General features: G+C 38.6%; 3 protein-coding genes, 1 long non-coding RNA gene and 1 pseudogene across 6 annotated transcripts; 4 read left to right on the top strand and 1 right to left on the bottom strand.

Annotated features, from left to right (window-relative positions):
• The first annotated feature begins 25 nt into the window (after positions 1 to 25).
• On the top strand, positions 26 to 3,785 carry LOC113686582 (G protein-coupled receptor 83-like). The gene is made up of 2 exons (XM_027204221.2): positions 26 to 149; positions 1,158 to 3,785. The coding sequence occupies exon 2, from the start codon at positions 1,161 to 1,163 to the stop codon at positions 2,115 to 2,117; it is 957 nt and encodes a 318-aa protein (XP_027060022.2). The 5' UTR covers positions 26 to 149; positions 1,158 to 1,160; the 3' UTR covers positions 2,118 to 3,785.
• LOC113686506 (switch-associated protein 70) lies at positions 3,682 to 4,627 on the bottom strand. The gene has a single exon (XM_027204135.2). The coding sequence runs from the start codon at positions 4,485 to 4,487 to the stop codon at positions 3,873 to 3,875; it is 615 nt and encodes a 204-aa protein (XP_027059936.2). The 5' UTR covers positions 4,488 to 4,627; the 3' UTR covers positions 3,682 to 3,872.
• Positions 4,628 to 4,855: 228 nt separating this feature from the next.
• Positions 4,856 to 8,807, top strand: LOC149044728 (uncharacterized). Of its 2 annotated transcripts, none has more exons than XR_016186929.1 (2): positions 4,856 to 4,990; positions 7,310 to 8,807. It is a non-coding gene; the product is annotated as an uncharacterized LOC149044728 (long non-coding RNA). The 2 variants fall into 2 exon arrangements; XR_016186930.1 differs by lacking the exon at positions 4,856 to 4,990 and adding an exon at positions 6,542 to 6,669.
• Positions 8,808 to 10,330: 1,523 nt separating this feature from the next.
• On the top strand, positions 10,331 to 11,333 carry LOC113686631 (pleckstrin homology domain-containing family A member 6). The gene has a single exon (XM_027204281.2). The coding sequence runs from the start codon at positions 10,470 to 10,472 to the stop codon at positions 11,091 to 11,093; it is 624 nt and encodes a 207-aa protein (XP_027060082.2). The 5' UTR covers positions 10,331 to 10,469; the 3' UTR covers positions 11,094 to 11,333.
• Positions 11,334 to 14,140: 2,807 nt separating this feature from the next.
• Positions 14,141 to 23,483, top strand: LOC113686585 (protein SSUH2 homolog; annotated as a pseudogene). Its single transcript, XR_016186928.1, has 14 exons — positions 14,141 to 14,251; positions 15,295 to 15,412; positions 16,307 to 16,621; positions 16,816 to 17,028; positions 17,650 to 17,725; positions 17,917 to 18,046; positions 18,630 to 18,690; positions 18,972 to 19,096; positions 19,403 to 19,465; positions 20,540 to 20,643; positions 20,962 to 21,054; positions 21,690 to 21,792; positions 22,070 to 22,174; positions 23,202 to 23,483. The product of XR_016186928.1 is annotated as a protein SSUH2 homolog (transcript).
• Positions 23,484 to 23,513: the final 30 nt, after the last annotated feature.

The following is a 23,513-nucleotide window of genomic DNA, read 5'->3' as shown; positions in this document are numbered from 1 at the left end:
AGTAATACATATATCTGCTTGAAATCGCAAATGAGTATCTCACTTCACCCAACGGTTCAAGACATTAAGAAGTTAAAGCCCCGCATCCGTGGAAGTTCTCTGAAAAAAACACAAAAAGCTAGTTGAAACGTGTAGCGAATCTTTAGCCGGTAAGATAAAATATTTTATTCAACATTTTCGTTTACCCAAATGAAATACTATTTGATGTCACTCTGAACATCCTAAGAAAAAAGCCAATTAATGAAATTAGCTTGTATCGTTTCAAATGGTTGGCTATTCAAAAGTTATCCATTTTGTAAATTTTACTCGCCACCCGTAACCGTGAAAACGCATTACAACATATGGAATGACCTAAAAATGTCCGACGGCGCCCAGACAGAAGAGAACGGCTTGCGATAGGATAGTGTCGCATTTTCTTTTCCTACTTGATTAAGCAAAGTCTCATCCAGAGCTGATTTTATCTGAAAGTAATTCTGTGATTGGAAAACACTCAATGCAACTACTTGCGAGGCATTTCTTCTGAAATAATTTTTTTCGTAAGATGTGGTCGTCCACTTTCCCTTAATCTCTTCAGTTTTTTTTATTTGTTTTTGTTTCTGGGTTCTTAAGCAAATTGAAGCTGTGTATCTGACAATGGCAACTAGAAAGAGCGTTATGAGTGTTCTGGGAAACATTTTACATTTTTCGGTCGTCATTATGAAAAATAACACACACTTAATCTCTTCGCTTTTTTTTAACTGTTTCTCAGTTCCTGGACAAGCCACGACTATATATCTGACAATGGCTACTAGAAAGAACATTATCAGTGCTCTACGAAACATTTTACGTTTTATGGGTCGTACTCTGCAAAATAACAGAAATTTGTTTTCGTAGTTCCATATGGTTCGCAAAAGGCCGAGTCAAATCGGAAAAGAACCTCTGAAAATAAACACACACGCTTGACGTTCTTAAGTGACTGGATGTGAGCTCAGCACATTTTTTTTTGGCCAGTTAGACTTGTCATGATCATGGTCAGCGAACTATTTCTCAAGTCAGGATGGCCAATCGTTTACCATCTACTCGCATGATGCCTAAGATTCAAATCAAAACTTATAACAGTAATATGTATTTTCAGTTTAACGATGACCTTTATGAACTTTTTTCCCTTCTTTGTTTAGAAAATGGCCCAGGATAGCTTTTCAAAGGACGGTTTCATCATTGCTTTCACGTTTTCAATGCTCATTAACCTATTCGGCAACATTCTCGTCTGCCTGGCGGTTGTGGCATTTCGAGACATGCGCATTCCAATGAATTATCTTCTGGTAAATCTTGCCGTCAGTGATATGATGGTTGCAGTCTTTATGTCTCCGAGGTTCGTCTTCAGTCGGACGATGAACCACCCTAGGGGGACTCTCGGTGATTACCTGTGTAAGATCCTTACCGGAGATTCTTTCACCTGGACAGGTGCACTGGCTTCAGACTTCACTCTCGTCTGCATCGCAGTTGAGCGATATCTCGCCATCAACTTCCCCTATAGTGAGACAAAGAGGCTGACAACTAAAAAGCTTAGATTCGTCATTCCACTTTGCTGGATCTTTGCTATCGGAGTCAACCTACCGCCGTTTATGTACCTCAAGTACGACGAGAACTCTGGAAGCTGTGTCCCTTTCTGGCCAACACCAAACTTTATGAAATACCACAGCGTCATTAACGGCCTGATATTCTTTGTCTTCCCTGCACTGATTATGGGGGTGCTCTACGCGCTTCTAATTTATCAACTCTGGTTCAGAAACACAGCTGCAACCACGTCTGTGTCTCAACAAGCAGTGCTCAAAAATAGACGTCACTCCACCAAGATGGTGATCACAGTGAGTTTGATCTATTGTATCTGTTGGTTTCCAAACTGTTTTGCTTACATCTACGTGGCCTTCTCGGCTAAGCAGTTGTTCGGGGAGGTACACACTGCATCGGTGCTGATGGTTTCTTTCAACTCCGCTGTCAACCCTGTGATTTACAGCTTGCAGAGCCATCGATTCCGCCGCCATATGGCAGCGCTGTTGAAAAGATGCCGTCGCAACAAAGTTGGTGTTCATTACAAAACTACAGAAACAAACACTGTTCAAACCTCTACAACGTAGAGATTTGTAAACATTTCAACTCTCCAAGGAGAAGGGAAAGAAGGAAAAGGTAGGAGGGAAAACGTTCTTTACATTCGGCTTCAGACGGTTTGGAAGAAGATAGCTCTACCTTCCCACACACAACTGAATGAGTAGGGTCTCACTAGTGCTACCACAAGAGCGGCGAAGCCTGCGGGTTTCGAGTCTTCGAGAGGTCTGCAAGAAGAGATAAGCAAGGGTTCAGGCTCTCATTGTTCGTGCCAGATCCCTAACACACACCTTGCACGCCCTTTTCGCTCGAGGGGAGAAACTCGTGGGCCTTGTTACTCCTGTCCCAGTACTAATCATTAAGCCCTGCCTGCAGACTGGCCTTCTCATCGTTGGTGCTTCTTTGACTCGTCCCTATCTCCCACGCACTTTCCGCGGTCAAAAAGGGTGCGACTTGGGGCGAGTCAGTGTCAACTTAGTGAACTGATAGCATCAATGACCTTATAAACTTCATATCTTGGACAGAAGCTGAATCGCTATTTTTGGATCATGATAATCGGGAAAAAGAGGTTTTAAGATCGATAATATGACCCGCGCTAATTCTTCACCGTCATAAAGAATTCTCGTCACCTTAGTTGATAGTTTCAATTTACAACGCTTCACCCTTCAACTCCCAGAAGTGATTGACAGGTAACTTCTCCCCATAATATCCATACATTATTTAGCAAATAGCCAATGAGAATAATCAAAATGATCATGTAGAAGTTGTTATCTTCAGTGATCTAACACCAAATTCTCATAATTGATTTAAAGGAAATTTGTAACGGTAATTGGGGAGAATTTCAATCAGATCTTGGGAGTTGTAGAATAAAGTTCTTCTCTACCTTGCTTTTATCTTAATCGGATTGTTTTCATTTCATTTTCCTCGAATCTCCCTGAATGCAAGAAATGTAAAGGGAAATACTGGTCAAGTTTTTGTTGGACTATTGAATCATTACATCACATATTGACTCAATATATGCTGACGTAACTCCCTTTCCACATTTCTCCAAAAGTAGACATCATTTGATAAATTTTCCCTGCCATTTCATTGCGAAACTCATGTAAATAAGAGCATTAGAAATTTGCGGTCGTGATTACAAGGAATAAGCTCCTTGATCCTAGAAGTGAAAGCTTAATTACAGCTCTAGTCCGTGGGGAATTTCAAGAATCAGCTGTTGCTAAATCATCAACCCAAGCGCTAGATAAATGTGTTCCCTCCGTAGCTAAGCCTCATGAAGAACAGGAGTTAAAGTGGTTTGAATTTTTACAAGATTAAATAGCTTTTCTAGTGTTGTAGTCAGCTGAAATTATGGTGAAATCACTTTTTACAGCGTTCTTCGTTGAAGTATTATTGATAAATTCCTCAATAAAAAATGGTAAAAGGTTTTTCATATTTTTTTCTTTAATTGTTAGCACCACAAGTAGCTTTAATAGCCATTTATATAGCTTTAAAGTAGATATAGCGATGTATAGATTAAGCGTCTATACTGATCTACACTTAAGTCTTAAATAAATAAAATACATAAAGAAAACAAACTTCTCGCTTCACTCTAGCTTGAATAAACTGCACAAAACTGTTCAATAAATGCTTAAACTAGGCTTTTCCTTTATCAGGAGTTATAAATAAAACATGGTTTTTTAACCACAAGAAAAGTTTTCGCATTTCAGTGCTTTCCTTGCGGTTTTTTCATGCACAGATTTACAGTCAAAAAGATGTGCTTACAATTTTCAAGCGTGAGCAATAAGCTACGATCGTAACATCATTAATGAGGTCCTCCAGTGTTGAAGGTTCAAAGTAAAAGACTTTAGTTCTGAATTGTCTAAGTTTTCAGGGAATAAACGACCCAAGGAATTCCTTGAACCGCTTACGAGCATAAGTTTCTGTCGACATTTCAGTAACAGTTCCTTTGCGGCGGGAAGCCGGACATATTTTCCGGAAGCAGTGAGCTCAAAGTCCATATGCTCTTTTGAGGTTTCGCGTTTTCCTATCAGCGCGGTTGGATCAGCGACTAACGCCATTGCTTTCGCTAAAAGAATTTGAGACAACCACTCGTTCCTTTCATCTTGCGAGAAACAAGACAGAAAAAATGTCCGATTCGCAATCTTGCCGGCAGATACAGATCGCTTTATAAGCCGTAAGCAGTACTTTGTATGTTTATCTGCCTGTTCTTCTATATACAGAGACATGTCATTGAAGAATACAACCTCCTTGGGTGCCTCTTGCAATGATTCCGCTTCAGTTCTATAGTAACATAGGCACTCTTTGCTCAGGACGAAATAACGGAGATGCCATTGTTTCAGAATTTCGCTTTGCTTTAGAAGGTAACCTTGTTTTAACGGCTGTGTGTATGCGCCTTTCATTTCTTTCGAAGCTCTCCCGGGTTTCCAGGCAATCAATTTCCGTCGCTATGTGTACAGGTCTGTTTTTCAAACATAAACTCTGTTTCTGTACTTTACACAAACTTCAGAAGTGGCAATCTTTCAGGAATCAGACGGGAACTTCGTAATTCCTCGAACCTCAAATGCGAGAATACCGTCTCCAAGAATTTATATAGACATCAGGCAAGGTCAACAACGGAAAACCGGTCATGTGACACCATGTGATGAGCGTGTGCTCTTTGCATACCGAGAGATGACTGGCTGTTCGATAGGATATCAACTGTCCGAAATAAGAGTGCTTTGATTGAAAAAAATCACTACTTTTTAAAAATAGCAACGCAATCTTTTCCCCCCTATCGTCAATAGTTTATAGATGTTATCTGTGTGCACAGAAGCGTATCATGCGACCCATGGAAATTGATATGATATGAGGCAATACGGACGAAAATAGAATATGCTTTCTCAGAAGAACCGGTATTGCTTATGTAAGTAGCTTTTCCTTTTTATTTCGATACTGATGGAAAAATTTCATTAGGTTTGGATAGAAGTACTTTCCTAAATTTACCCTTGTCTTTGGTCAGCAAAAACCTCAGACTACAATTTCGGAGATCACGCAAACACGAGATGAAAACAACACGCGATCCTTACACTATGTCGCAACGAAAACGGCGAAGCGCGTTGAGCCATAAATTTCAGTTTCAGTCTTCAGAATCTCGCAACAATTTCGATCTCTAGTGCTAAGTTTCTTTCAGTTTCAGAACCATTTTTGACTTAATGTGTAACAACAGGTTGGGTCCAAATTGCTGTATTCAAATAAGGGTCATGTCATTAATAACCGTTCTTCAATGAAAATTATTAGACAGAAAACTTTGTGATAGTATGACGTAGTTCTGCGGAAATCTAATAAAATTCAGAGATAAAACACAGGAGGGGCTATTTTTCTGATCCTGGAAACAATTCTTTTCCCCTGCCTATGCAGCCGTAGTTTTCTAAGGTCTCCTGGGTGTCTTGCAATCGACAATTTTCCCTATTTAAATCGGCTCCCTAAAAAAAATATTTTATTTCGAAAGTATTCGATTTCGGTTATTTCCCGATCTGACAGACAATGATTCTAAAGAGAGTCTAAAAATCTGCTTTAGTATATCAAAACTGACCCCGTGTTGACAAATGTCCAAATATGTGAAAACGCGGTTTATTCGTGTTCTGCCAACATAGCTGGGATGTTTATTTAGGAGGCCCTCAGTAAAATGTAGACTGAGACTTGGAAGTTAATCTGGAAATTCGCAAGAGGAAAATTTGATTTAGCAAGAGGAGAAACAAAGGTCCGAAATCGGCCGTGATTTGACACACGTGCATGGTATACCATCGAACTGATACAATTGTCTGATATGTTTTTGAATTTATATTTTCATTTTCTTCGCTGAAAACCACCTGAGTAAAGGACATTTTGGAAGATTTCACAAAACAGGATGCATACGTTGTGGCTGCTCAAGATTTCTTGAACAGAATTGTCCCTTGTTGTTTGAATTTGTTAGCCACCATTTCTCAGAAGTGTTTTCATTTCCGATTTGATCCTATCAGCCAAGGACAAATTTTAAATCTCTTGCTTCGAGGAATCTTTTTTAATTTTTCTGAATAGAAGGCTTGTTCAGTATCATTCCAACGATGGAATGAAACAGATCTTTTCTTTCTACTCATTTATTTATATTTTAAATATATATACATGATAACAATTTCTTGCGTAAAATTTACGAAACTTGTTTCAGCTGGACTCAGTCCTCCAGCTGTAAAAACCAATATGTTTGGGACAGCCAGCGCTGTTGCATGTAATTGTTTATATTTGCCAGCTATTAGGATGTCAAAATGTTTTGCAATCAGTTATAAGTTCAAAGGATTTGCGATTTTTTTTAAGCATTGAATTACATAGGAAGAAGGTAGACAAAGAATCGGATCAGTCTGAACTAATTGTTAATACCGAGAGATATGTATGATAGGCAATATTATAACGGTGATTCTTAAGAAAGACGAACGGTGTTGCGTCATGATCCGTTGAATCATAAGTAGATAATTGTATTAAAATTTATCATAATGACTGTTGCTGAGATGAAAAGTTTAAGTCACCCCATCAGTGCGCATAGAGCAAAATCGAACCTGGAGGTGTAAGGTAAGGTTACAAATGTAATAAGGAGTTTGAAAACTTTTAGGCTTAATTCTTTAAGTTGCTCATAGTCAGCAGTTAAGACAGTCTCGGCTAAGCATTTAATAAAGGGATTTATTATTCCTCTATTGTTTCATTCTCGAGCGTTTTAACATCAAATTTCGAAAGAATTCCTATTGTCTATCCGAGCTTTGTACCGATCTGAAATTTGGCGTGCGCGAAAGACGAAAACAACCACAACGAAATCATTAGTATATTCTTCTGACCAACAAAAAACCCCTGATGTTTTTAAAAGACTAATCTGTTAAAGTCAAGCCTAAAAGACGAACTTAAGTTTGGATCATTCAGTAAGGCCAATTTGTGGCTCCGTTTTCCGTCTGTATAGTTTCCTTGTTCTACAGCGTAATACCGTGGCATATTTTACACGTTCTGTTGCCTAAATAAGGTAAAATTGCGTATTAGTAGAATGATAATTCCGGTTACCATAAGGCCCCCAGGCAAGATACAGGCTCTGGATTCAAAAAGTTCTGTAACATCTGAAGACATATTGAGTCATTGACGCTCTACGGTGCTGCTTGCTACAGAATTTTCAAACAGCCACATCTTTAAATTTAATTTTAACCCTCTAATCTTTTTTTTGCTTCAGGATCACAAAAAATTTCAGTGCACTGAATGAGTAACCTTGGAATGAAATACTGACCACTGACACAGCCGCTATGTCGCAAAACGGAAATGACGACTCCAGATTCCATCACATTTTGCGGTCAGGCAGATGTAATCAGTCTTTTTTTTTCCTGTTTTCATCAAACAAAAATTGTGAGTTCTGAGAAAATCTCATTGTGACGGCTGGTTAACGTGCAAGTGACTCAATTATATGTACTTGCACAGGCATCATGCGGACCTTAGCTCGGTCACACCTGGATCCAAGTTTAGATGGTGACGTCATGAATCCACTTTTCCCAGAAGTTGCGTAGTGTAGAAACAGACTTTTAAAACTTTGTTCACAACTCTTAAGTCTGTTTATTTAAACAAAGCTAATTCCTTGTTCATAAAACTGCGTTCTAAACTACCTTCAATTTTGCCGAACCCTTGTAACTGAATATTTATTTTTGTGAACAGTGTCAAGATGGCCAAAAGCTGACAGTGGGAAAAGTATTTTTTGGAATCTAATCGATCCACTTGTAGGAGAACCAAAGGCCCATTGATTGCGCAAAAACCATGGTTTCGGTTAGACCTCGTGTAAATAACCAACCCTTAATGCTCTTCCGTTTTATTATTTTGGTCTCCTCTAATCAAATTGCTATTCAGAGCGTTTCTTTGGAGCTATTAAGGACGCTAACCTTTTCACTTCCAAGATCTCATTGGTAATTCTCCTTACTGTCTGCCATACAATTCTTATAAAGTTAGTTCTAAGAATTTGGTATTGAATCAACTAACAATACCTTAGCCGATATTTTTCTTTATTCTCTTCACTTGTCCGATTTATATCGTATTGATTTAGTAAGGAAAAAATTATGTCTTGGTCACTTAAGGGATTTAAAGGGATAATTTAATTTCAAAAGGCTTTACCTATGAGATGATTAAGTCTGAGTCGCTTCGCTAAGTATTTTGTTCAGTTCGGAAACGTTATTTTCCGAAAAAAAAACAGTCTAAAGACGGTCAGTTTCGCTTAAGATCTACTTCTTCGACAGAAATGCTACACTTTCTATAATCTCAACGTCAGCGTAAAGCGGAAACAATTTTTCCTGATCAGACGCGATAAAGAGCTTACTCGATATGGTAAATTTGATTAGCACAAAGGGTACTTGAGGGGTAAAACCCTCGTTCTGACAGCATGTACCTTTCTGGCCGGGGTTTTCAGGAGGAATTAAAAAAAAACATGTAATCTCCGGCTTGAATTCGGTCGAAGTCCAAAACGTTTTCTCTTTCGTGAGCGGGGTGTGAGCGAAACGACGGCTAGATCTTTGACATTCAGGTTTCACCAGGAGAGTAAATCTGAATTTAATAGTTATCACTTGTTTGTCAACTTAGAAGTACGTGCTTGGACTTTTGGCTGATTATCAAAAGCCTGCAGGGCTATGTGATATGGGGAATTATTTTTAAGGTAAAAAAATAAGCAAAAGTTAATTACATGTATCACACATATTTTCACTGCGTGCTTCAACATGCATTTGGACGTAAAAAAAAAAAGCTGTTCAATTCTTTCGTGTGTTTGAACGCACTTTAACTTCAGAAAGAGAAAGGTTGAAGGAAAAAGAGTCCCCCTTGCCACCTACGTCACGTCCTGTGAAACCTGTCCAACGAGAACACTCAGGGGAACCGTGGTAGTGTCCACCTTGTGCAGGGTTTTAAAACCATTGCACTCTCAAGGGTGAGCAGCAAAGATTTTCTTCTTCTATTAGCCATACACATTCCGGCAGAGATGTTATGTGAAGAAAGAGAAATGTCAATTTGGAGATATTGCCTGATTTAACAACAAATTCTATAGGTTAAAACTGTAAAAAATATGTGGTAGAGAGTGGGGAGAATTTATAATCAGATCTGGTGAATGAAATTGCACTACAGGCTCACGCAAACTGCGAAATGATAAGCACCTTTTGAGAGCGTTTTAGGGTCAACTGTACTTATCATTGCGATAAACTTTTATTCATCGAATTTCATGCATCTTTCTTCGTGTTTAAAACTTGTTCCAGCGAACTATCAAAAGACAAGCTTTTTGCAAATGTTTTTGGTAGAATAATTGGCGCGTTTTGCTTAGTGTAGGTTGTCGTTTGACTTGCCGATTCGGCACATCAAGGTATAATGACATTGTGTATAATTGGATAATAATTTGAAATGTACAGCAGGAAGGATTCATTTAGCAGTTTTCAGTCGTAAAATCCCTTAGAGTGTCCTTTCATTCAGGTCGCGAGTCAAAAAAAAGCTCAGTTTCAATGTCCTCGTCCACCTCATAAGGCTGCGCACTGAACGGTGACGGTAATTCAAAGGGAGAAAGACAAAATAGGGTTTTATGTTTATTAGGTTAATATGACATGGGGTTCGCTCGATACAGATATTTTCACTGTTTTCCTCCAACTTCACATACTTGCTCACTGGGACCAAACAAACAAAACAAATGAAAAGCAAACTCCCCATCAAAATGATCAGTTCTTCAGACAGAAGGCGTTGACACTCGTGTAAAATCACTAGCAAAGCAAGGCTCGTAAACGCGGGGGTTCATTGCACTTTACGAAGAAGTAGAAATTGCTGTTTATCTCCACTTAACTAAACCCACACGAAAACATGTTTACGAACAAGGTGCTGACAATGCGCATGCCAAGCGCGTTACTATTTCAATAGCAAAACCTTTTCTCCCAAAACAAAGCGCATTATTGTTATCTACAGGTGAGACCACTCAGCCAGGCATTAAGCGAAGGGAAACTTAATCTCACAATTGTTAGAGGACATCCGATCCTTGAAATGATAACAGCGGCGTATTTTTTTGACCTTTCGCTCCGTTTCAGGAAGACGGGACGCTCCAGAGCTTCAGTAAGGCTCTAAAGGAGGTGTCGTGAGGGAGTCGACTCATATTATTGTGTCCCGCCGAGGGCTGTTCCTGACCTTCTTTTACCAATCGAGGCCGTGCAAGGCACGCAGTGGCGCCAGGATAGGTATTTGCACTGCGTTCACATTCCTCATAACTCGTCTTACAATTTTGCACGGAACCATTAAGACCTTAACATTGCAAGTCTTGCACTGGCTCAGCTCTCGTTGCGCTTACAGATTGGACAAGATTCTGACACTTGTATAATACAGCTCCACTGAGAATGAAAAGCTTAGATGCAAATAACAACGAAAGGATTTTAAAACACGGTTACCTGCTGAAGCAAAGCGACCTTCTAAAGCAATGGAATCTTCGGTATTTTGTCCTTAGTAAAGAATGTCTCTGCTACTACAAAACCGAAAAGCAATCGGTAGAAGACGTACCTAAAGAGGTGATATTTTTCAACGACATGTCTCTTTATATAGACGAGCTGCCTGAAAAGCAGACAAAGTACTGCTTAAAGCTTGTAAAGCGATCAGTTTCGGCCGGCAAAATCGCAACCCGGACATTTCATCTGTGTTGCTTCTCAGAGCACGAAAGAAACGAATGGCTTTCGCAGATTCTCCACGCGAAAGCAATCGCGCTGGTAGTCGATCCGACAGCGTGGATGGGAAATCAGGAAGCTTCCACGCAAGACATGGATATTGAGCTTGCTAATTCAGCTGGCAGTGTCAAGCTCGCCCCTGCTAAAGTGATTTTGCAGAAGTGTCGGCGTAAGCTTTCTCTCAGTGCAAATACGAGGGATTCTCGAAACTGTTTGTTCCTGGATGACTGTAACGTAAACAGAAGAAGGAAATCCACGCCGCGTTTAAGTCAGGAATGGAGAAATACTTTAATGGTGATTTAACTCCTGTGAGCCCTTAAAAATCGAGAAGGGGGACAGACAATTTTGAAAAGAATAGTAATCTGCAGAATTTGTAAATGGAAGGATTTAGAAAAATACCTGATCGCTAGCAGCAGAGGAAACAAGCAAATACTGTACAGTTTTTGCGCTACATTTTGTGGCAGTCTGGATGGTTGATCGTTCAGTAAACTTCCACGTAAGCATTTATTAAAGTAAAAGAGTAAGCATGAAGGTGAAGTAACTTTTACTCGTTTGTTTCGTTCAGTACTTTCCGGTTGATCAAATAGAAATATTTGATAGAAAGAGTTTATTTTATTACATTTTTAGCTTGTTATATAGCGACATTCGAGTCATGAAGTTGAATAGATGGAACTGGACTGAAAAATAATTCCCATATAATGGTGTATCGAGTACATTACGTTTTAGGTTTGTGAAAAACATGGCGTTTTAAACCATTTTAAGTTTCACACTAGTATCTGAAGCCCACTTTTAAATTCGGAAAAGCTGCCGAAATAAGTGGCGTCTCTTGAAAGAAAGGTTGAATGTCTGCTCCAACGGATGTTTCTCCGTGATTTAGACCATTGCTAGCAGTCGTACAATCGTTAATGTTAAGTTATTTTACTGATCGGCGATACCACTCAATTTATTTGAATTATTCATGCACGACAAAAAAATTAAAAGAAAAAAAAAATATTAGACGGGGGAAATTACCTGAAATCGGCTTTGATTGCATAATCAGTTGTCAAAACACAAGATACTTTTACTTTCAGAATTTAGCTGTCAAAGTTGTTGACAGTTTAAAATCTGCACTATGCAGTAAGGTATTTATAAATTATTTTCATTTTGACCAATCTTTAGAGGTATTTAAGAGTCGTTAGGGAACATATGGTATTTTAGGAATATATTTTGCAGTCATTGCATGTAGCTTGTGTAAAACAGTTCATTTGATCAATATCCGTAACTAAGGAAATTCAAGACGCGCTCAACTATGTTGATCTTGTTAATTTTTCGAGGAGAATTCAATAAAGCACCATCAGTAGTCCATGGACAAAGTTTCATGTGAAGATAAAAAATAGTGTAATTATAGTTTCTGATGCATGCAGGTTTTCGAAAATGAACCGCTTGGGAAATAACCTAAGGGACCAACGGCGCAGTTGCTAACCATATGATAAAGGTCTTCTCACGGTTTATCTTTCGTCAACTCTCTGGCATTAATCTTTGGCTCCTTGCCATTATTGTTTTTCCAAAAGGGCAAGAAAAACCATAATAGGTCATCATGGTTTTCTATTTGTGATGTCAACAATCTGAGGCATTATGTTTGGGACAAATGCGCGTCTCTAAGATATTATGATACAACGATTTCATTCTTCACTCATAAAGAGTCCTATGGAGAGGGAAAAGGGGGGGGTCTTATACTATAGGCATAGCAAACTGAACGAATTTCCTCCTAAACACGGGCACTGTTTCAGCGGCCACGGCCATCCCCTCACCTGAGGTTCACTTAGCGCTCCCTAATTCCCTCCCCCTCCGCAGAGGCCTGAAATCGAGAATTTCGTCACTTTGGCTGTTGGAAGAAATTAACTTAATTTTTGGCTTCAGTTCTCTTTTAAGCAGAATCACAAATAATAATGAGATCGCTCGAATGGCAAAACGCGACAATTCACCATTGTTAAAATGAAGGAGATGCGGGAGTGGTGGCACTGCAAATGCTCGATTTATTTTGTGAATAAGATAACTGGTATTGGTTATCCCCCCCTACTTCTAATCGATTGAGAGGTTTTTTCAGGGGGGGAGTTTGAAGTGCGGAACGGCTCATAAGGAGTCAAAAACGAGTAGGAGCGGAATTCCGCGCAATAGTTGACCTCCCCATTGATCCTTTGTGCCCTAAGACCAGCATCTAATTTCTCCCTACAATTTCTTCCCTGAATCACACATTATGGTCACAAGAATAATGGAAATGATCACCAACTAAAGAAGCGACTGATTATCAAACAAATTATCCTTGTCAGCGTTTCAGAAATTATGAGAACAGTATACTTTTTTTTATTTCTTCTACCTTAACCCTCCCCTCCCCCCTCCTACACGACATTGGCCTTAAATGTTAGTTTTCTACGACTGAAGCAGACTCAACAGCGGCTTGGTTTGATTGCTGAACCGAAATTAATGCCGTGGACCCTTGAGTACGGCTGGAAATGATTTACATTGTTTGTCTTCAAGTATTTTTTCCGAATCCCGCTCGGATAAATTTGCGAAGCCGTTATTTTCAATGGTAGTACTTTGCTTTGTTGATCTTAAGACGCTTCCGATGTTTCTACTACCTTCTCTAAATCTTCAGAGTCATCGAGAAACTCTAACTCAAATGTTGGGTTGTTGATAGCCATAACAATGGCGAAAATTCAGTCTTACGCGAAAAAAGTCGGGGAAAAAATTTTGCTGGCAAGAAATTTCATCGACAGTGACGTCAGCCTGAACCATCTCTATAAACCATCCATCGTTCATGAAAACGAGTGTCGAAATGAGGGACATCCACATAACTTCTAGTTCAATCATGACGGTCAGGAAATACACGTCGCAATCACAAGATTTACCCAAATCGAGGAAAGTAAGAGCACAGTTAAAAAAAAAAAAACATTCTACCCTCAAATGACGAAAAGAAAAACTTGCTTCTCTTGCGCAGACATTTCACCCTTAAAAGAAATACTTGATAAATCAGAATCTTGACGCAAACATCGTTGTAAATTTCATGCAGTTTAAAACGAGCCGAATTTTGACCAGGAACGCAGTTTATCGTCACATATAATGATAAATAATATTATTATATATGTATAATAATGATATATTAGTTTTTACATATATCATTATATTATATCCAATTTGTTTACAAGGCGACAATTCGGCTGATCGAGTAACGAGTTTTTGTCTCGCAGTTACGTATCACCTAAATAAACAACATGTGTATTGCGGACCTATCTAATTGTCTCGCAGTTACGTATCACCTAAATAAACAACATGTATATTGCGGACCTATCTAATTTTCTTGTCATAATACACGTCCCAAGATTTGCCGCGGGATGCTCCTGCCCTTAACAAGAAATCAACAGGGTCAGGACCTCCTTGAGGCCAAGTTTGACTCAAGTTTAAAGAGAGGCAAGCTAATACAGGTAATGTGGCCCATGTTCCCAAATATATATGCTTTTATGTAAAGTTGAATGCATTCGTAATGACAGAGAGTGACTCTTTCACGATTGAAAACCTTACGATGTATTTCCTCTTGAAATTGATCAGAGTCGATCTGTTGGCGTTCTGAAATGTATTTGCAGCCACCTGTTTTAGTTTTTTTTTGCACTTGATCATCCCCCCACTACTTGCGTTGCGCAACTTTCTTCGATTCTGGTCGTGAACAATTAAATATGCCGCTACAGGTGCATCTGGAGTTGATTTCCTAATGGATTTCGATTCATACGATGATGACGGGTCGAGTCTTGTTTGCCGCTATATGAAACATTTTCCCGGCTTGAAGTTACGTATTCTTTAAGAAATCGTTCAAAGTTTAAAGAAACATTAAATTTCGCCACCCATGCATCTTTCTTTACAAAGAAAATTGCGTCGAAATCGATTAATGTGAGCTGGATCAAGTGTTCTAAGTGTTACTTTTTGTGTTGAAAAGAGCAACTCCAACATCGTTACTTTGTTGCTTAGATACCTAAGTATTTATGGAAATTAAGTTTTAAAAGTAAGTGTCACCAGAATTATGATTTGGAGTAACAGCAATATCGGGTGAATAATATATTTATGTAGGCTTTAATTAAGCAGCCAGTAGAAGCCTGAAAATGTAATTTGAGAGTACTTTTAGGAAAACTATTAAATGGAACACAAACACTATGATTGTAACAATAATTATCAGATTCCTTCTACCTGGTTCAGGAATATAAGTCTTGTTATTCTACCATGTGTATTCGTCTTAATTTGTAAATTCTCAAGATCTATGTACTAATTCTCCCTGCTATTTTCCAAAATTTTAGTTTTAAGAATTTCCTGTTGTAGTTGAAATTTTGTATATTTTTTTTGTTAACATTTCTCTTTGAAATCTCAACAATGTTGTATGGAAATTACTTTCAATCACACATAGAGAGAAAGGTTAAAAAAAAAGCAACATTGAGTGATTAAAATAACATGTGAACTTAATACATTTTTGCAATTCAAGTGGTCCATTAAACTCTCTGATTACTGGTAGCCGTTTTCTGTGGATCAGTGAGGAAGGATAAGCCAATCATCATACCCCCCAGCAGGAGGAGGTTACCAAGGGCAACCAATGCATCCAGGTACAGCATGCAATAAATATTAAGCTGACCTATCATCCTTTTTTATTAATTTTATTTAGGAGGTAAACTTCTAAGGAAACTGTGGTGCTGTGTTGGTGGCATAGTATAACAGGGTAATTTAATATTATCAACTAAGTTGATAACCTAAACTAGCCACTGTAAAGAGTTTTAAAGCCGACATTTTGAATCTTAGCCCTTTGTCAGTGTGAATGACAAAGGGCTAACACTCAAAACATCTGCTTCTTTTCTTCTTTTCGATGGCCAATTTACGCCATCAATGCAGGTGATAATACTAAATTACCCTTTTTTTATACCTTGTTTAGGTAAAGATTTAAAACAAAGACAGAAATTTAGGTAGAATTTGTTATGAAATTACCTTATTGACCATTAATTAACCCTGTATTTCCCAAGATCTGACCGTCCATTCTCCCTTCTAGCTGCTAAATGTTTCTTTGTAAATCAGTCATAAGAATTTGGTATTAGATCAAAATAACAACTTCTACCCAATAACTTTTAGTATTCTCATTACCTGTTTTCTAGATAAAGTATGGATAATATAGGAAGAAGTTATATGTTAATCACTTCTTTAAGGGCTAAAGGCAGTTTTCTAATGCAATATTGATCAGCAGTTATAGACATTCAAGAATAGATACTAGCAGTTCAAAAGTGAACAGAATGACAGGCTTGTGGTTTTATTTTATGACGGGACAGTACTTGGCTACTTGGCCACTCACTATTAGAATAAAATAGGTAGGTAGTAAGATATAGCCAATCACATGACAGGTATATTTAGTTGGGAGAATTTGTCAAGAAATCAGAACACTTTTACTGAAGACCTTCTTTCAAACCCATCGATATAATAGCTGATAGTTTTTGCTAATTTCTTATTTACAGATACACAGCAACCAGGTTATGGATCTAAAGCTCCTGCACAAGGAGTGCCTTCACAAGGATATGGTCCTCCTCACCAAGGTTACCCAACTCAGCAACAGCCAGGTTATGGACCACCCCAACAACAAGGAAGTTATGGACCTCCTCAACAAGGAGGTTACACACCACCTCAAGAGCAACCAGGGTATGGCCCTCCTCAGCAACAACCAGGCTACCCGCCATTGCAAGGTCAGCACCAGTATAATGGTGTACTACCCCAACACCATCAGGGGTATGGAGGTGCACCTAACCAGCAGCAGGTTTTCACTCCTGTTACAGGTTAGTAAGGTTGCTTGTAACACACAGTTGTCTTGGTGGATGGAAGTGGTGATGAATGAGTAACTCCTTAACTTAACTGTTCTATAAAGCAGTTGTATGAACTCTTTATGAACATTTTATAGCTGTAGTTCTCTTTTGGATACAGCTGTCTGCAAACATTTTTACCAGATAACTTGAAAACATGCAGTGCTGAGAAATAAAGATGATGAATTGATGAAAAATTATCAATGATTTTAATAATATGTGCTTTATGTAATTTGTAGGTGAAGCACAGACCCCAAGTTATACTGGCTCAGATGTTCCTGATCAAGATGTAGGTGATAATGAGAATGCCGCACCCCCTCCCCCAAGTGCCCCTCCCACTGACATGTTCGGAAAGTTTGCTGGATATGAGTCTGTTAGCTTTGGTAGGTATTTGTGCTTAATATACCACTAAGTTAGAGATCTAACAAGTCCTTAAATAAAGATGTGTACTGTGTTATATCCTGGTTAATAGTGCCAAAGATCTCAAAGAATGGTTTTAAGAAACACACTTTTAGAGAACAAGATTGAACTTGGTGTGATGGTTTTTGTGAAAGAAGGAATTGTTGATCAAAGAGAAAAAAAAACTCAGAGCATGCACAAAAACTACCCAAAGGCATAATATACATATAGCTTTTCCCATTCTAGGTTAAGTAGTAACTATGTGGTATGTTGAGCAGAGAATCTGACAGGGTGGATTTAAGAGAGGCCTGGATGTAAGGGGTTTTTGCATGATGTGGGACTAATTGTTTTTTATTTCCATGACCAGTGAAAATACAAAATTAACCACATGGACTATGAATTTTTTGCTTTTTGCAAAACATGAACCTAAAAATTATTGATCTGATTTTTCATAATGCATTATTTCTACTTTTTGATTTATGTGAATTGTGCGCTTCGCAACTTGCGCAATTTTGAGAAAACTTTGAAAATACATGTAGTTAAATAAATCCATTATTGCCCTTGAGCCCACACAATTACATATACTTATTCTTTGATTTTTTCAGGTACAGAATATCTGCCCCCTCCACCAGCATATGAACCTCCAGAACAGCAGCAAACACCAGAGCAGATTTTCCAACAGTAAGTCAATTAGAGATTCCCAGAAGACTATTCCATGAGATCTTTTTGTTTTTTATCACAACATGTAAACAAATCATGTTATGCATTCAGCATAGCATGATTTGTGAGAATTATAATCATAGCTGCATCATAAAATAATTATATCTGAACAAGCCCAACTGAAAGTGGTCCATTTGAATCATTTTAATCAGGGCCACAGCTATCTCTGAAGACCAGGCAAGAGATGCACTGCTTGCATTTGTAGCTGAGAATTGTTGCTATGGCAAAAAGGCTGCCAAGGACATGGACATCAAAGACATAGCTCAATCCAGTGCATACCATGTAAGTGCAGAAATCACATTTCCAATTAGATTTAGTTGGGAGAATTTGTCAAGAAATCACTGAGGTCATTATCTCAAACCCATCATTCCCAAGGTCTCTCTAACCTTTTAACTCCTAGGAGAGATTAAAGTGAAACTTCTCCCTGTCATGTCCATACATTATCCAGCAAACAGGTAATGAAAATATTCAAACTTATCAAGTAGAAGTTGTTATCTTGATCCAACACCAAATTCATGTAACTGCTTTACAGCAAAATGTGTGGCAGCTGGACACTTGTATGTTTGTCTCAGTAACTGTATTATAGGCTGGCTACAGAGACCAAGAAAGAACAATAACAATAACATTGTTAATTTTAAAATCAAATGAAACGTGACTTCAAACCCCAACTGACAGTGGACAAGCCAAATTATGGGCTGTTTACAAGATTTAACGTGGTTTAAGATGTAACCTTGATACTGTCAGGGAACAACTCCAGCTAACTGTAGTGACACAGTAGGACTAAGACCTGGGACAGACCTAGGACCACAGAATTTGCAACTCATCAAATGATGGTTATCATTGATTATCTGTTTTTAATTTCCAGTATCACTTGATTAGTTTTTTTGAATCAAGATCCACGGCTTGGAAGCATGAACCCTACAGAGGTGAGTTAAATAAAAAATGAAATAAACAAATGGATCAAAATTTCAATGTTTGGGAGTCCATAATTATTTAGCTGGGCCTTTGAAGATGCAAATGGAAGCCCAAGGCTCATGATGCTGTTTTCTCTTATGCTTGTTACTTTCTTAACTTTGATATTTCACAAGTTTGTTTCATTTACAAAGCTAGAAATGCCAAGCATTCCAATATGCATGTATGACAGCAGAAACCATGCTAAAACCACTTATCAAAGCATCTATAGGTAACAGTTTGTTCATGAATGTAGGTCAGGTGATTGATGGTCCTCAAAATGGCCCTGTGCCTCCACCATGGAGCATTCCTGCTCAACCAAATCAGATATTTACACCTCAGGCAGTGAACATTGAGGTGCCCCATACTGCATCAGTTAAGGTAAAGACACCTTGTTACATAGGTGGGCATTTGTATTTTGGCTGATTTTAAATAGTGGTAGGGATTGATGGAATGTGGAATCATTTTCCAGACAGTGCAACTTCCTAGGCTTGTAACTAATTGTTTATCACAAGTTGTAAGGGAAATTAACAGCAAATTATCATCACATGGTTCTGAGATTAAATTATGTAAATTAAAGTTGACTTAAAATAAATAAACCAAGAGTTCTCTCAACTAACTACATCACCATACTTTATTTTGACATTATAAGGCTCTATTTAAATTCTGTGTTCCCTACTTTTTCAGCCCTGTCATGAATGCATGGCCTCAGGCTACAAACTCTGTTACGAATGCCATGGAAGGGGAAGGGTGAGATAAATTTTTTTTACATTATCTTTTCAATGATGTGTGATCTCAGGAATATTTGCCCCCCTCCCCCCTCAGGCAGTTTATTTTTGCTCTCAACATTTATTCAGGACTTTTAATTTCCAAACCTCCTTTCCCCTCCTCCCCCCTCCCCAAAGAAGGGATCTCCTGTGACCCGTGTAATGTTTCCTTAATATGTTTTTAACTGGATTTAATTTTTAAGGTCCACACCAAAGAAGCATGAACCTTTGCTCACTCGTGAGCGATAAAATTCGTATCCCCGCGCGGCCATGTAATGATCTGTTTATTTTATTTATACTGATGAAATTTCAAAGGAACTAGCCGCGCGCCTGAGCGGGAAGCTCTCTTGTAATTGGCTAATCATGTTAGTAACCATGGCGACACCAATATCCTCACACGTGAAAGATAACTATGGTATCTTCACTGCGCGCAATGAAGATATGATTTTTTGAGTGAAAGGAAAATTAGTATCTATATAATATAATACCTTGTACTGCATACAAACCATGGTTCAACGTGTGTAGCAGGAACAGAACTTCGGAAAATTGAACACGCCAAAAAATCCAACTTTTGCCGTAAAGAGGCATTTACTGAGGTGCAAACAAAGTATACCAGTGGCTGAGCTTTTGGTTTTTAGTAGAACGACTTAAAATAAAAACATTACCCATTTCTCAAACAGCCATACTGTATAAATGCTTTAGTTACCTTTGTTTTCTTGTCTACCTTTTCTGCGGCGGTCATTTTTGAATGATTTACGTTGGCGCCGTTGTTTTTTTGTGGAAACTGGGACCGAGAACTGGAATGTTACAGTCTCAACCAATCAGATGCGAAATAATCGCACGACGACTTCACTCGAATTTTCCCGTGCATTAGGTTGGTCACGTGTATGTACTATTTTCCTCATTGGCTACATTTAATGTGGAACTTCGTTATGATTGGCTGATACGATTAATTTCGTTTTGATTTAACGACATTTAGTCGAGACGACCTTCAAGTAATTTTTGGTAATTGAGTGGTGTGCTCGTATCAAAAATTATTGTCTTCCTTCTCTGTCAGGTTCGTTGTACATCGTGTAACGGTTCTGGTAACAGTACCGAATACCGTGATGGGCAATCACGTAGCGTAAGCTGCACGTGGTGTGGTGGATTTGGAACGAGAACGTAAGTTCAGCGGAGTATAAATCATAATCACCAATCACAAAAAGAGAAAAAAAGGTACAAAAAGCCTCTGTGAACTTACATTAAACCTAAAACAACTAGCAGAAGCGCTGGAGAACCGCACGGACTCGGACGTTCGTTAGTGCGTTCGGTCGTTCGTGCGCGCGTTCTTTTTTTTGCTCGCACGTTCGTTTTTGTTGTTCTCGCGTTCGCTCGTTTGTTATAAGGAAATATTGGTGTTAGAAGAGAAAACTGCTGATCAGATCTTGACATTTTAAGGATTAACTGTAAGATGCCTTAGTGAGATGTTAATTATTGCAGATGCGACACGTGTCATGGCCATGGACATGTGATATGCTGGATATGTCTGGGGCAGACGCAACTTAAGTGGTTCATTCAGCTTACGATCACGTGGTGAGAAACTGAATTCTATATTCTTATTAACTGAATATGAAACGTTACTATACCCGCTCTGTGTCATAGGAAAACCACCTCATGTCACAGGTAAACCACCTCATGTCACAGGTAAACCACCTCATGTCACAGCTAAACCACTCCGTGTCACAAGTGAACCACTCCGTGTCATAGGTAAACCACTCCGTGTCATACTGGAACATTCTGTTAGGGAGTTGGCTTGTTAGACGAACTACAACACAACTGCGGTTTTCAACTGAGTGCCGAAAATCCAAAACCAAAGTTCTTATAAAGGCCAATCAGAGAGAAGTTTAACCAATGAGAACTCAAAGTGTAAACATGCAAACTTCTGCGGAACGCGGGAAAACGCGAGTGACCAAGTCGTGATTGGTTGTAGTTGTGCACCAGATTGGTTGAGAAAGGGGCGCGAGTTTTGAATACCTCAGAGCGAAATAGAGCAGAACTGGAACCAACAATCCCCTGTTGCTATCGACAATCCATTGAAAAGTTGCTCCGTAAAGACATGTACGAATTAAACGGTTGAAACACTTAATGATAAAGTTATGTACACGCATCCTTGTCCTAGAATATCAGGGAATCATTCCCGACCGCCTGCTTTTTTTCTCATCTCACAGGGCAAATCACATCGATAACCACGTGACCGAGAGAACAGATCTACCGGATCAACTTATACTAGGGTCTCAGGGAACGGAAATTTTTACTCAAGAACTTCCACGGGTAAATATGACTGATTATGGAACAGAAACAAGAAAACATTTCACCCTTTAACTCCCATGAGTGACCAAGACAGAATTTCTCCTCACAATATCAATACAATACCAACCAAAAAAGTGATGAGAATGAAGAAAAATATTAATTTGGGGATAATTAGTTGATGCAATACTAAATTCTCTGAGCTAACACTATAAGAATTGTATGGTTGACAGTAAGGAGAATTACAAATTTGATCCGGGAGTCTAACTCGTTTTATATTTTTTTTTATGTTCGCTTTTAGGTTTATCCCATCACAGCCTTTCATGATGAAGATGTGAATAATGGCTCGCAGCGACTTGTCGAAGCTCATTCGCGGAACTGGCCTACAAAGCTAATCCTTATGCAGGTGGGAAATAGTGAAACTTTTAGTCTTTGGGAAATAGTTTTAGTCTGTTTTTAAAGATAGAAAGAACAACACCAGGGTAATTTCCCCAGAATACTAAACCGCTTTCACAGCATTCATATGTTTGAAACGCGCGCTTGAATGGACGAGGGCGTCACGCATTTCTCTTCTCGCGAGCGCGTTCTTATTTGCGGCGCAAACAGCCCTTACAGCATCCGGAAGTCTGAAACGCGCGCGAAAGGGAAACCGAGTGTCACGCGTTTCTTTCCTCTTGCACACGTTTACAACAGCTCTCATAGCATGGGTAAGTCTGAAATCCTCGATCCCCTAAGCAATCCTCTTTGGTATTTCCGATAATATCCCTGGGAATTGTTTGTTAAATCACATAATCATTCTTGGAAAATATACCATTTATTCATGTCGTTGTAAAAATATCAAGCCGTCTGTATCCTTACTGAAGGCTAAAACATCTGAAACTCGGAAATTTGAATTTTTGATTGCAAAAAAGAATAAAAAAGAATCTATTCATTATAAAAAATGGGAAAACATGTTAGTGTAATTCAATAGATGAGTATCGGGTATTAACAGTTATAGACGCAGTTGTATATACAGTCGTTCTACCAAAAAAGGAATTTGATGTAGATTAGTATTTGTACAAATTAGGCTTATATTATTATATAACCACAACATAAATTAAATCTAGCCGACTGTGAATGTAATGTAATGTAGTATTTCGTAATTAGTGTTAGTGAGTAGCGTAAGCGTTAGTGTAATTAACTTTGTATTTGTTTGTATTACTCTAGTATCTGTGCTTTAAGTGAAAATAAAAAAAAATGTTAAAAAAAAAAAAAAAATGAAATGCGCGAGAGGAGGGGGTAAAACCATTGCGGGTTTCTTTCTCCGGCCCCGCGCGTGTTTCAATCTTCTATAGTATGCGTGTTCATGATATGCGTGCACAGGCACAGAGCCCTAGCAACTTTGATATAAAACAGGACTCTTGAACTTGACTAGTCAATACTTTTTGTTTCAGCGTCAAACTCTAAGAGCGGTACCAGTTTTTGAGGTGAAATATGAATGGAAAGACACTGATACTCGCTACTGGGTGTACGGGTTGGATCACAAAGTACATGCCCCAGACTACCCCCAAAAGTGTTGTTGGGGCTGCGCCATACTTTAAAGAAATGAACAGAAGAGAGGTTAAGGAACAAGGACATACAAATTTCAATGCAAACTATCTATGATGTGAAATAGTTAGACTTTAGGTTTCTCTACATTTTCCAGTGGGAATTAAAAAATGATTTTACTTGCTTGATCTCTTAGCTTGATCGCTTTTTCGGAAATG

The sequence above is a fragment of the Pocillopora damicornis genome, chromosome 5, assembly GCF_964200805.1.
Source record: "Pocillopora damicornis chromosome 5, jaPocDami1.2, whole genome shotgun sequence".
Taxonomy (NCBI): Eukaryota; Metazoa; Cnidaria; class Anthozoa; order Scleractinia; family Pocilloporidae; genus Pocillopora; species Pocillopora damicornis.
The sequence above is the reverse complement of the archived record's forward strand: the minus strand, read 5'-3'. Positions and strand labels throughout refer to the sequence as shown.

Bases quoted from the DNA above. Each gene is read 5' to 3' on its own strand.
- LOC113686631 (XM_027204281.2), top strand. From the start codon at position 10,470: ATGAAAAGCTTAGATGCAAATAACAACGAAAGGATTTTAAAACACGGT.
- LOC113686506 (XM_027204135.2), bottom strand. From the start codon at position 4,487: ATGAAAGGCGCATACACACAGCCGTTAAAACAAGGTTACCTTCTAAAG.
- LOC113686582 (XM_027204221.2), top strand. From the start codon at position 1,161: ATGGCCCAGGATAGCTTTTCAAAGGACGGTTTCATCATTGCTTTCACG.